General features: G+C 39.4%; 1 protein-coding gene across 3 annotated transcripts in view; it reads left to right on the top strand.

Annotated features, from left to right (window-relative positions):
- The window catches only part of khdrbs3 (KH domain containing, RNA binding, signal transduction associated 3), a 92,461-nt gene extending 78,579 nt beyond the window's left edge, over nucleotides 1-13,882 (top strand). Inside the window, exons 8-12 of one of the 3 annotated variants that reach the window (XR_008964524.1) lie at nucleotides 3,750-3,808; nucleotides 5,739-5,860; nucleotides 8,126-8,184; nucleotides 8,525-8,647; nucleotides 8,763-13,882. Coding sequence is in view for 1 of the 3 variants with exons in the window: in XM_057354575.1 (XP_057210558.1) it covers nucleotides 3,750-3,808; nucleotides 5,739-5,830 (151 nt within the window). In the remaining 2 variants the exon portion in view is untranslated. Of the gene's footprint in view, nucleotides 1-3,749; nucleotides 3,809-5,738; nucleotides 8,071-8,125; nucleotides 8,185-8,521; nucleotides 8,648-8,762 lie in introns of those variants that run through there. The other 2 variants (XR_008964523.1, XM_057354575.1) reach the window with 2 other exon arrangements.
- The last annotated feature ends 262 nt before the right edge of the window (nucleotides 13,883-14,144 follow it).

The following is a 14,144-nucleotide window of genomic DNA, read 5'->3' as shown; positions in this document are numbered from 1 at the left end:
ATGAGAAATCAAAGATGTGTGAGCTGTGATAGTTTTACTCTTTGCCATACTAGTCTGACAAAACTGTGCGAGCAATTTGTAAAAAACAACATATTGAACATTGCGTGATGTTTATTCACCTTACGCCCTCTAAACCTCTTGACTGTCTCTTACATTGAGCGAGAGAAAGAGAGCGGGAGATAAGGGAGTAATTAGCGATCAGTAATAAAAGCCTCTCACAGTAGATTAGACCAGTGAGGCTCTTCACAGACGCCCCGCTGCAGATTTGCCAGCTGTGAAAACACGACGAGAGAACCAGAAGATATAGAGCTCACCTGGGAGATGTAGTACATCATTCAGATTTAACCCCACCATCTGTTTAACCACGAGAGAGAGAGAGAGAGAGAGAGAGAGAGAGAGAGAGAGAGAGAGAGAGAGAGAGAGAGAGAGAGAGAGAGAGAGAGAGANAGAGAGAGAGAGAGAGAGAGAGAGAGAGAGAGAGAGAGAGAGAGAGAGAGAGAGAGAGAGAGAGAGAGAGAGAGAGAGAGAGAGAGAGAGACCTCTAATGAATGTCAATAAAGAGCACACTCTCATACTCTCACTTCATTCATCACCGCTCTGATTATTGTGTAAAAAATTTTTTTTACTATATTTGTATTAAATAATAGAAATCCGTTTGTGCCAGTGGTATATGTTGCGGAAAAAGTGTTGTGGGCGACCCGAGTTCGAATCCCGGCTCGTGGTCCTTTCCCGGCTCCTGTGCCCCTCTCTCTCGTCCCATCATTTGCTGTCTCTCCAGTCTGGCAAAAACTTTAAAAAGGCAAAAAAGAAGTCTACAAGAATCATAAGAGTCTCCAGTAGTCTGAGACCACATGGAAAATCATTTTTATTTTTGATAAATGCTGTGTACTTTTATATCACGCATATTTGCAAATACATTTAATATATATAATTTAATATATTAAATATGATATATTTAATGTTTTATATATTTTCTTAAGATTCTAAAATGTATTCCGTGTTTGACATTGACCTTGTTAACTCCTAACAGTTCCGTTTTTTTCCACGAAACACAACTCCTTCTGGAATGTTATAGATCATTTTCACTCGAATTTCAGTCCTATAATATAACTCGACAGGAACATTTATATATTTATTAGCTCAAAACTAGAAGCATGTCGTGGCTGTCCTTTTTAAACGCCGGATGTCTAAATTCGCTGTTTTTCAGGAAATGGAAAAAACACTGTACTTGTTAAAAGATGAAATACTGTGTTGTCAAAGTTGACAAGCCCTTTTCAATACTTGTTATTGGTTAGATACTTGCAAAACCCAGTGACAAACATAAAGGGTTACTCATAATAACCATTTATGGTAAAAAATCAACATCACAAAATATGGCGATACAAGGTTTCAGAAGGACGATTCGTGGACCTGAATGTACATAGAACATTATTGCCTAAACGTTTATGGCTAGACCTCATTCTGGTATAGCTGGTCAACCGCTTTAATTTTGCGATTGTGCGAATTGTGCGATTGATTTACCCAACAGTGGTGTACACCACAGACACATTCCAGTGTTACAGGAAAACCCCAATGCCGGTTTTAACAAGCCCGTGTGTTATTTAATCTGTTTATAGAACATCAGACACAAGCCTCCAGAATTAACACACATCAGAGAGCATCGCTCTTGTGTGTGTGTCTTTTGTTTCCCATAGCTGTTCATTATTTTGTGTGGTTGTATTGATTGATTGATTTTTCATATAAATAGACAAAGTGCAGTGTTGCCAACTTTTTCCTTTATCATACAACAAATCACTGATGAGAACTCATAAAGATGAGAATGCTGTATGAGCTACGAAACGGCAAGCACAGAGAAGTCAGATTTCGCTGCAGGTCGATTGTTGTTGTTTATTTGACCGTGTTTCCACGCATGTGCGATAATTGGAAGGAACTGAACTGCGTTTGACTGAAGTGCCTCAGTGTTTAACGCTCTGTGTTGAGTTGAACGGGGTAATTGAGTAGAACAGAGCGAGCCGAGCGCTGGAGAAGAGAGCGAGAGCGGAGTTATGGGAAGGAGGAATATTGACGACGTGTCAGGGTTGAAATTAAAGGTTTCTAACCAGGTTTGGAGGAGAGAGAGGTCCTGTATGCGTGATGGCATGCGCACAGAGGTAAAGTCAAGAGAGATGCATCTGGCTGCGAGTTTCGAAGTCGAATGATGTATTACTGAACACAAAAGCTTCAGGTCTTTTCAATTTCACCTTCACGCACAGTGGAAATGCTGAATTCCATCACACATAATGTAAAGCCTCCCTCCGGCTTCGTGAGCTTGTGTGTGGGAAAATAGCGACCGTAGTTCTGGTCCTCAGGCCTCTCTCTCTTTCGCTCGCTCGCTCATCCTATATTCCTCTCCCTGTCGTGCAGACACATTTGTAAGTGTGAAACAAGCGGTGACAGCGGGTTGGCGATCTGCTGCGAGGTTTCACCGAAGATTTCCTCTTCGCATAATAACGCATGGAAAGCCAATGCACGCCTTTCTCAGCCGCTTCAGTCCGACTGAAGGAGTTCAAATTAAAATGAGTAGAGGATGAATTCTCAGAGGGCTTACAATGAGAATGACAGAGTTTGGACAACTGTAAGAATGGTGTCAGGATTTGCAAAAATCTCAAGTGCGTGGAAAAAGAGGATAGACAAAGGGAATTAAAAGGTTAAGGAATAAAACCGAGAGCTTGAATGTTTTTCATACCGCCGCCCGTGCTGATGGCAGGCGGGTGCAGTTATGGGAGCTGGAGATTCGGGTTCCATTCAGCTGTGATTGACACTGGAGAGCTCAGCCGAGGGCCTACGGGAGAAAAACTCAATTTGGAGGCAGAGAGGGACAGAGACCTAGGAGCCAAACTTCAGAGAAACACCAATGCAAGGCAGAAAATAACTTCTCCGATGGCTTCTTCTGCTTCATGTGGATGCTGGGATCAATTTAAATAGGGAGCAGACAGTGTCATATGAGCAGCCACATGCCTTACACCCTCCCTGCCTTCATCTCTCTCTCTCTCTCTCTCTCTCTCTCTCTCTCTCTCCCTCTCCCTTCTATCTATATATCCATACATATATGTGTGTGTGTAAATATAGATAGACACAGTATGTACAGCGTGCAAGCACACACAAACACCCTTTTCTCTTTAATATACAGTATATTTTTTTGCTTCTAGTAGAGAGCAAATGGATTAAATTTAAGTTATTTAAGGCTTTTTCTTGGATCTCCAGCTGTTTTTATTTGAGATCAATATTCCAATGTTCACTGTTTTAGAAGAAATCTCAGAACTGTTTCTTAAGATTCCCAAATATGTGCCATAAAAATATGAGATCTCAATATAAACTCATCAAATTCAGTCCAGTCTTTTTTATTTCCAGTCTACTTTTTATGTGTGTGCGTGCCCGTGTGTATACAGCCGTGGAAAAAATTAGGAGACAATTTCAAAATTATTTTCAGTTTTTTTTAAATGTGTTTAGGTGAAATGATCGTTTTTGTTTTATTCTGTGAACTACTGTCAACAGGTCTCCCAAATTAAACGCGAGTTACATTAACACGAATTCTATAGCCCAGTATTGTATTTCAACAATTGACTCATTTGTGCCTATTTCTCCTTTGAAGTTTTTCTTTAAAATATCTACTTCGCTGGAATAGCTGAGAGCATTGCTCGTGCTAAATCAATATCATCAACCAAACATAAAAAGTCTCTTCTGAACATCTCTCTCGTTTCTTTTCACAGTTCAGAGGATTATTATGAATACAGTCATGGCATGAGTGGAGAATCATATGAATCTTACGGTGAGTGTGGTTTTTTTTAATTAATTACTTCACAATCATGATCATGTGAAATGACTGGAGACCTTCCTACCGGACAGTCAGTTGCCCATCGTCGAGAGATACATCCGTCTAATTGCTTCAGGCCGGTACGTTGAAATGCCTCTGGGAATTACTACGGTATTTCATCATCATATTTTCCCAAAATTTCGCTGGATTTTCACTCTCACCAGTGCAGCGAAGCAATAAGCCGTGACAGGCACGGCATTACAGTGATTTTTATCACGGTAATGGGATGTACATAAATGTATCTCCTGTAAAACTCCTTTGAGTGGATTATTTGCTAATATTATTTACATTGCTTTTGTGGCTTATCCAAACAGATCATCGTGTGTTTTATAACGCATCTTTGTTTACCACACAAACCCCAGGACCGTTCCTGCACCCAGCACGCACAGTCCCTGCTGTACGGACGTTTTTATAAATCCTGCTGGCACGGCAAAGCTTTTGCTTGCAGTATCTATACGCCTCGATTGTATTCGCGTGAACAGACAATTACAATGAACAGCGAAGTGAGATGGGTCCGGATGCAGCCAAAGATCCAGAATGCCATTGGACGCTTTCAGTCGCGCGAGACAAGTTCTGCGGAAGGCAAATAAGGTCGCGCTCATGCACACCAGGCATGGAAGTGCTCGAATATAGCAGTGATATCTGAAAAAGCATTGCGGCGCTCTGAAATTGCTGATGTTGCTGATGTCAAGTCATCGTCCCAGAAACAGATTAGAAGCACCATTATGGTTTTTTTCACCAGATGGAATATTAATGTGCGTTTACGGAGTATTCACAAAGGCATGTGCGGACAGTTGTGCAGATGTAAGCTTTTGTGTGTTTGTTTATAAAAGTCGTGACAGATTCAGCGGATGGTTTTGTCTGCTTTAGATCCTTGCTTTTATAGATATCAACCAGATTTAAAGCTGCAATCTGTGTCTTTTTTGGGGTCAAACTAAACATAAATCTGTTATTGCACATAAGTCTCCATTTGTTACACCCATTACAATAGCTAACTTAAAAAAGAAAGTGTAAACACTTTGCATTTTACATTTCTTAAGTCTTACAGACACATTGAAAGTCGAGTCATGCACGCACATTACACACGTACACACTCGCGTATACGCAATCCACAACATTTCAGTTAACACTTTTCCGGGTGGCACGAAACACCGACAGCTTGACAGTTCAAAAGCGAACTCCCTATTATTCGCCTGATACACACCCTTGTTCTGTCTAAACGCAAGGACAGTGCAGCCGAAGCCTTTGCTTTTAAGTCAGCGCCGAGACTGACAGCTCTTTAATTAAAGATTATTGGCTATTGCTCTCCGTGTGGAAAACGAATCGCCGTGGAGTCGCACTCTTTGTGCCTTTCTGCTCCTTAGAAGAGCCGGACGGGTGCGACATCACACAAAAGCGCCCGTCGATACCGCCGGCCGTTCATCGACGCACGCCGTGGCGAATGAGCTCTGCTGTTACGCTAATGGCCGCGGTAACCTCTCGCCTGATGGCACTCCGGTAAAAACCCTTTCATGTGGCCATTTGATCCGTGGATGCAATTAGAGGGGTTTTGTTCTTTCTCAGGTGAAGGACAGAAGGTTTGAAGGTGTTTTCTGAGGGGTCTGTTTTAGACCATTACTAACTTAGCAGGGGTGTCAGGTGCTTTGAAAGACAGATGTTGGATGGTGGTTTTTCACGCATGTGATTTAGTTCACCCAAAAATAAACATTCTGTCATGATTTATTAACCCTCACGTTGTTCAAAATTCGTATTTGACTCTGCAGAACACAAAAGAAAATATTTTGAGAAATGTGTCCGTGGTTTTGTTCATACAGTGGAACTCAATGGGGTTCAATGTTGTTTGGACTTTTCTTACCTCTCCATTTTGACCCGTTTACTTCTTTAGGCCCGGAGGAATGGACAAACGGCCGTAAAAAGGCGCCACCATCAAGGACGAGCAAAGGAGTTTACAGAGAGCAACCGTATTCCCGGTTCTGACCTGCTACACTCCTTCCCGTGCCCCCTCAAGTAATGGATTTTCTATGGACTCTCTTTTCTTTTTCAAATAAAATGAACCAAAACCACAAAAAATATAAAGCCTGTTGAAGAAGTTGTTTCTGTGGACCTGTTGTTACATGGACAATCCCCACAAACAGAATATTCTGGATCTGTTCACTAGATTTTAATCTGACAACCAATCAGAACTCAGATAGAGCCACATATGTCACAGGGGCACTAGCGGTTAGGGGCGGAGTTAGGCTATACGACGTGTACCATGTTTAGATTTAGCCTGGTGGGTTTTTGTAGATACTTTTTTTCAGAGGGGTGACCAGCTTCGGTGTGTACATTGTACCTTTAATGGAAATTGTTTAAAAAAAAGAAAAAAAGAATCTTGATGCACATATTGTTGTTTTCCTTATTTTCTCTTTTTTTAAGTGGAAAGTTCAGCGTTAAAGGGCTTATAGGAGCATGTCGTAACAATGTGCAGTTTCCGTTTGGATGAGAAAAGCCTGCGTGCTTTCAACTGATTTTCGTGTCGAGTGTTTGAACCCTTTTCACGAGCTCTGTGATGATCGATGTTTTCTCCTAGTGAATCACTGTCAGGAGCTTCTAAGTCCAACAAGATTTCCACTGTTACTCTAAAATAAAATATAAGACTAAAATCTCCAATTCAAGTAAATGAGAATGTATCGAGCAGAGGCTGTGACACTTTGCTGTGCAGTTCTAATGTACTATAAAACCCATTTAAATCTAATTATGGCTTTTCTTAGACTGTCCGTTAGTATGTCACGTGCTATATACAGTATATAGTAGCCTGCCGGTGGGTAAGACAGCATTTAAAATAAAACCAAAGCTTCGCTTGTGACAGTCCGAGACATTTTATGGGGGATTTAGCAGTTTGGACAAATATTCTTTAAAAACTCATTCGGATGCATTTCAATTGCACATCAAAGAGTTACCAGTCATTTCTAAACCAAATACAGTTTTAATTGACTGAACTTTAACTAGACGTGTTTAAAAAACTATTAAAAATCAAATTAATTGTCTCTTGAAGTTTAAAAGATGATAGTTATGAAAGTGATTGTGTTACAGGTGGTGGCAGTTTAATACACTTCTGTTAAGAGCTATAATCTTTGTAAGCTTGTGTAAGCCCTTTAATTCTCATCTCAGTTGATTATAAAATAAACTTTTTAAAGGAAAAAACGTGAACATTTTGTCTTTATTCTTTTGCAAAACTACATAATCTAAACTAACATATGTGTACATTTTGAGCAGATAAAAAAGCTGAAAGAATAATAAATAAATGTGAAAACAAATACTCGCCAAAACAAAAGCATATTAGTGGCAATACTTTTTATTATATTTTCTAAATTATTCAGATGCATGTAACTGTTTTGACAGGAATGACTACTGTAGAGTTAAATGTAATTACAGGCTGCATAATTAAATTCACACTCTTTTGTTGTACAACACACCCTGAAGATTATCTCGAAATAAATTTGCAATTATAAAGCTTTGTTATCTTTTACAGTTCTCTACTTGAAAACGCACCATCATGACACGTTCTGTGCTAAAGCATCAAAAACCTCTATATAAAAGTTAAACGCCTAATAACACATCACTGCTTTTAATTTAATTTTATTTGAATTCTGATGAAATATTGCTTTAAGAAAATCCTGCACATGGACAGTGATGCATCACATTGTCATTGTTGATAAACATTTTTATTTCAAGATTCAATAGTGTGTAAAATATCTTGAATTTGGTTCTTTTCGGGGATTTCCCGCCTTTTCTGCTTGCTGTTTTTGCTCTTTCTTCCCCTTCTGGTCAAATGACCGTCTCTATAGTCCACTAAACAGCCCGCCCCCACATGACCTCTAAATGACCCCAGCTGACCTCAGAGCTGATGGCTGAAGGTGGTAGCTGTATATACAGGCCTCCGTTACACAAGGTAAACAACCGTCACAATCTAATCTCATGATTAACCTCTTACTCATCTAAACTAGCTCTTAAACTGGATAAAAAACAAAACAAAACATGTTAATTTAACACAACTTGTTTTGGCTTTTGCTGGGCAACTTAAATTAGAAGTAAATTTGTAAAAAGATGAATAAATAGTTGCATTAAAAAAACATTATCACTAAAATAAAATGACTTCTGTGATATGGTTTTGAATCAATGTATGATGAATATTTTCTTATGTAGCTAAATCAGCATTGCAGATATTTGTTTGTTTTGTTTTTGTGTTATAATCGATACATTTTCTGTTTTAATGTTTGTCTCTTTTTTCAGGTTGTTGTAGCTGGGCCTGCAGTCATGAAATCCAGTAAAACGTCTCTGTTTGTCCCGAAGTAAGATCGCTTTTTATAGCAAAAAGCAATTTATATTGTCAAGTGATATTTTCATAATTTCCATATTTCCACCAGTCCAGAATCAAAGTAATATGGCGCTTGCATCCAGTAATCTAAAATCGATCAAAATATATAATTAAACGGAACCCTAACATATCTTATTTACAAATTATGTTAATTTTGTTTTCATAACAATCGGAATGCAATAAAAAACTAAATTTGTGTGATTTTCATACCGATTCGATTTTAGTACAGACAGTGATGGAGAAGCGGCGTTAGATTGAGTTTGTCTGTCGTTAAATCCCGGACTCAAAAGGACACGCATGCTTTTCTCCAGCAGACAAAAGCCTCTAAAGCCGGGGAGGATAAACAGATGAGCTGTTGAGAGAAGAGAACCGGACAGATCAGATCGGACCGGACCGGACACAGTGTCCTCTTGCTGTCTCTGTGTCTGATAACTGCGGTGAGTCTGATCATCCGCGGCCATAAATCTCTGCACGTTACAACATTATCGGCACATGCCTGCATCCCCGTTTGCATTTCCTTCATGTTTTCTTTCATTGTTGTGTTTCATGAAGGTTTAATCCTGTTATCTGATCTTGAAAACTCACTGCTTGACCACCAGCGTGAAGAGCACACACTCGGCACGAAGAACACAAAAAGCCCCTTGTGGTCTACGGAGAAGAACAGCGCTCCGCAGGGAAGACTACATTTCCACTGGAACTGTCTCAAAAAGGCTCCAGAACCTTTACAAGGTCAAGAAGTGCCACACTAAGAGCGCTATTGTTGCAATAACAGATTGGTCAACCTTTCTCTCGCTCAGGAAATGGAGTTCTCCATTCCTCTTGGGAGAACGCTATGAGGAATTTGTGCTTTCCGCAGCTGGCTCGCGCTCGCTTTATAGGTTCCTACATGCATTTTGCAGCAGGCTGCACTGATGGTGAACCCACTTCTGTCTGCGCAGAGGATTATGGGTAATGGGGGCATGTGTGGTACGCTAACACATTAAGACAGGAATTTTTACTCTGGAGAACCACGTAGATGATCATTTGGAATAACACGGATGTCTTCTACACTTTGAGTTTTTCTTGCAAATCCCTGCGGACCAAAGCTTTTGTGTTTTTGTATAGTATGCGCAGAGCTAAATGCATGAAATGTATACATCCTGTAAAATCACCGACAACAGTTGTTGTGGAATTGATTACTATGTTCATGTAAAAGCATTGGACTGTACATTCCTGTACTGTTATGCCATAAACACTGGCTCATTTTACTTCTGCTCTGGTTTCCATTGATCAGTCTGAATGTTTTGGACGATCTTCACGTTGTTCTGAAACGGATACAGTGAGTGTGTTCACTTCTCATCCAGTGTTACTGGTCTTATGTGGTCTCATAAAACATTAAAAGGTGAATTTGAGAATCTGCATACGCCAACAGCCCACATATCTATAACAACCTGCAGTTATATTCTCAATAAGTCAATATGAAGTCAAAATTGTCCCTATTTACTTTCCTGAAATGATTGATTATTTAAATTATTAATATTTCTTAATATTTTATCTAAATGCTCTGCCTTTAAAGGGGTTATATGACACGGCTAAAACGAATATTATTGTTTGTTTTAGATTTAATGCAATGTGTATACACAATTTAAGGTTCAAAAACGCTGTATTTTCCACATATCGTGCATGTTTGTATCTCCTCTTTGCCCCGCCTCTCTGAAACGTGCAGATTTTTGACAAAGCTCATGGCTCTGAAAAGCGAGGTGTGCTATGATTGGCCAGTTAACCAGTGCGTAGTGATTGGTGGAATACTGCAAGCGTGTGACGGAAATGTAACGCCTCTTACCATATTTTGAACATCAGGTTCCTCTTCAATTGTACTGACAGGTACGCCCACCTTACTTGCATATACATTTGGGCGGTCTTAGTCAAATCTTACCACGAACTGATGTGGATTTGTGGGTGTGTGGTTACACGAGGTGTTTCAGGCAGGTCTGGGTGAGCATTCGCTTTTAGATAGAATGCATCTTATTTTGCAATTTTACGTGTCTAATACATGCATGGGCACCTTATAATACACCAAAGACACAGAAAAACACGTATTCGCGCCATATGACCCCTTTAAACAACTTTAATTTATTATTATTTGTTACTTTTTCCTGTCAGTTAACAAAAATGAGGCAAATCTTCCCAGATATAAATACATTTCTGTCCCTTTAAAATGGTGGCTGACACTAATGTAAAACTCATTTTTTGTACCCTTCATAATAACATAATATATATTTTTATAAAAAATATAAATCCAGCTCTTTAACTCAATAGATTTCATCACTCGACCCTTTTATTTCACTCTCGTTTTCACCTTTATTAAACCTCTGTGATCACATGTAAAAGTTCCTGTGTGTTCCTAAGCCGTTGTGATTTACAAAGATCAATAAGATCTTTGGTCGAGTCTTTGAAGTTGATGTCCTGACAGATAGCTGTTTGAACAGGTATTAAGCCCAACACTGTGGCGCATATGCAAATTCACCCAGCGGCAGGTCTTCTGTGTCAGTCAGAGGTCAGTTTCAGGCCTGAGTCATGGTCTCGTCCGTAATAGAACTGGTTTTAGTCACTGCAAAATTTGCCCTCTGCTTGGTATTGCCTAAGCACACAAAGAAAAGGTGTGACAAGGGCTGAAACAATTATGAAAATTGGACTTAATTGCATATAAATGATTTTGATTATTTGCATAATGTCGGTAAGTTTTCTATCTGACTGTGTCCAGTTGGGGTGGAGGGTGCTTAATTGCCATGTAAATGTCACAATGACAACATTTTTATTTTTATTAAAGCGGCCGTGCAATGGTGTTTCATGCATTCAGAGTTATTTACTCATGCTTAAAGCGGCAACGAGTAATTTTTGCTTACTGTTGCCCCACGTGGTTGATAAGCGGAATTGTCTGTATGCAGTGTTGTAAAAACTGTCGCAAAGATTTCCCGCTGACAGCTCAATACACGTGAGTTTGTTTACTAGGCCGACGGACCCAGATACGTCATTCAAACTATGTCCACCGATCAGGTAAAGTAGTCCGTGTTACCATATGTTCTTCGTATATCAGTACAAAGATTTATTTATCGTTTCTCCATAATTATAAACTGTAATGTCAACAAAGAACGGTAAGTAAACCTAGTTGTTTTTGCTTGCATAGTTGGTCTCGTGTATGTATCTCGCGTATGTAACTTAGCATTGTTTGCAAAGGGTGTCATTTGTATAATATAATGAAATATTGTCCACAAAATCATGTATCATGCAACAATGTCCATAGTAGCTTATACAGCATACATTGTCATAAGTTTATAAGGTTGTATCATAGCATAGCATACCACACGGGTGCCAACACTATGGGCTGTACTACAGGGCTATACTACAACCTCAAAGTAGACTCAGGGGTAGCAGCTGATTGTTATAAGTTAGCACAGAGCGTGCTAGCTACATGGAACATTTGTATTTACCCGAAACACAACGCATGGTCTTGAATGTGTTTTGTAACCTATAGTACTTTTCTTTTGTTATTATATCGGAAGTCACTAAACACAATCGCGACCAGGCGTTGTGTTTTGTGTAATATATGTAATATCTAGTCAACTCGGTATGAAAACAGCGCATAGCATGTATATATATAATGACAACATTAGCCTAATCAACGACTGAACTGTTCAACATTCACGTGGTTTACTGGTCTGAACAAAATAATCTGTTACTTTTTACCACAACACGTTTAGTGTGGTTGTTTAGTCTTTATTTACAAGCACTACACACATTCATGACGAGACACGACAACATACTAGCTATCGACACCGGCAATCATATATTATCTCTCAGCTACCTTACGCTTATAAAGTGTGAACCGGTGGTGCGCCAATGACACAGACTAATAACAAATACGTTCAAAAGTACAGGACAGTAACAAAAAATGTACAAATAACACTTACAAATCCAGGAGCAGGACCGCTAGGTCTCCATCTGTTTTGCAACCCGTTGCCTCTTGCTGCTCACGCCTCCGAGTGTAAGCCCGTCCGATATTGATTCGTGACCGGCCTCGTGTCCGATCACTCTCTCGCTTTCTTTGCTTCCTCCAACAAAACCCTCTTTGGTTTTTTGGCTGGCTCTGCCATGGTAATGTTTTGGTTCGTTTCGTCTTACTGTTAGCTCTGCTGTTGACTAACTTCTCCCAGGCTACGACTAAAACTGCCGTAAAGCAGGGGATAGGCGGGGCTTTTACCGGCCCGAATACCAAAATTACAAGTGCAGTTTCAGCCTATAGGAGGCTGCTCAGGTAGCAACGGCAGTAAAATTTGTCCAGTTAAAAGTTGACCTACCACTAAAATAATTTTAGAGACATTATTTTAAGGTCAAAAAGTTGCTCGTTGTTGCTTTAACATGGTCAACTTGTCAAAAAACGAGTTAGACGTATGGCGTAGTATTTCTGTGCTCGATACACTCAGCGTTCGTACAGGTTTCGGAAAGTTTTTTTCGAACATAAAAATTTGTTTCGTAGCAACTTCTTAGTCCCTTATTGGACAATTCTCCTGGAAAAGCACGCGGCACGCTTCAACCAAGGACAGCGGGAGAAGGAGCATGCGCACAAGTCACTTTCACTTGCGTGCAGGAGACAGTGAGAGCACTACGTTTGCGAAGTTCAGCTGTATTTGTTTGTTCGCTGCATTTGGGTGATGAATGTTATATAAACGGTGGATATAACGCTGGATTTGGAGATCGTTTGAATCTGATAGATGGAACGGCGGTCCCAGCGATAAAAGATGCCGGACATGAACCGCAAGTGAAACTGTTGTCCCTCCCACACGCATCGTATGTTTTCGGAAATAATCGTACAGCTGTATCTGTCTTTTATAAATGTGATCAAACTAAAGACTACAGATATTTGAAGGGTGTGATACTATCCTGTAAGTACTCAAGATTAACATGAGATATGCAGAAACTGTCTGAGATACGGCCGCTTTAAGTCTTCTTTATGCAAAATATAATTCCTTTATATTATAAATATTTTATATATAATATTTGCTTGAACGTTGAGGCACAAGTTGTTTGAGATCTTGTTTTTTGAACGTTCAGCACCACGGACAGCGACCATTGACAGCTCTTCTGTTCACTGATTGGCTAAAACAGTCAAATGCACTTTGGGTTTGAACATTTTAAATGTGGCTCATATCTCTTCTAAGTCTGACTTTTATGTTGAATAAGTGTTTAACTGTAATTTACAGCTATATAACAAAACTTACATGCGTGGAGGTTAGTTGGCCTCGAAGGTGACAAATAATTTACAATGATTTTTACCTGTCAGTGGTTCAATAATATGCCATCAGGTTCATACTTTTCAACATGTTTAATAATGTATCTTGTTCTCTGCCTCTTCTGTCTGTGCTGATAGTTATTTTTCTTTGAGAAATATAAATGCTTTTGTAGTAGTTTACCAGTGTCTGTGTTTTAAATTACTTTCTGTAGAAATTCATGAATATCCCTGTGTGCTTATATTATTCTCTATTTTAACATCTTGTCTTCTCTCATTCTCATGATGAAACTGAAGTTAGAAGTATTACTTCCAATGTTTAAAGATTATGAGCAGATTATGTGGAACTGAGTGCCTTTGTTGTGAGTCACTATTCATTTATTAGAATGCATGCCATTTATACTGAATAAAAAATCCATATAATTGTTTTCCTGTCTCATTTGTGATTTTTGTATAATGTGCCACAGGAAAAGCATTGTATAGAAATGTTTTATTAAAGTACACTCACTGTGTGCAGACCAATATGACACAGCACAGGTCACACTGAAAGAGCCACTAGAAATGAATTGGCAAGTGATTTAGATAATCTGTCTGTCTTTCACTCGTGTTGTTTGACATTTATCACGGCAGATTTGGAGATATGACCATAGTGACATTTCAGTTCTCTT

The sequence above is a fragment of the Triplophysa rosa genome, linkage group LG16 (assembly GCF_024868665.1).
Source record: "Triplophysa rosa linkage group LG16, Trosa_1v2, whole genome shotgun sequence".
NCBI classification, from domain to species: domain Eukaryota; kingdom Metazoa; phylum Chordata; class Actinopteri; order Cypriniformes; family Nemacheilidae; genus Triplophysa; species Triplophysa rosa.
The sequence above is the reverse complement of the archived record's forward strand: the minus strand, read 5'-3'. Positions and strand labels throughout refer to the sequence as shown.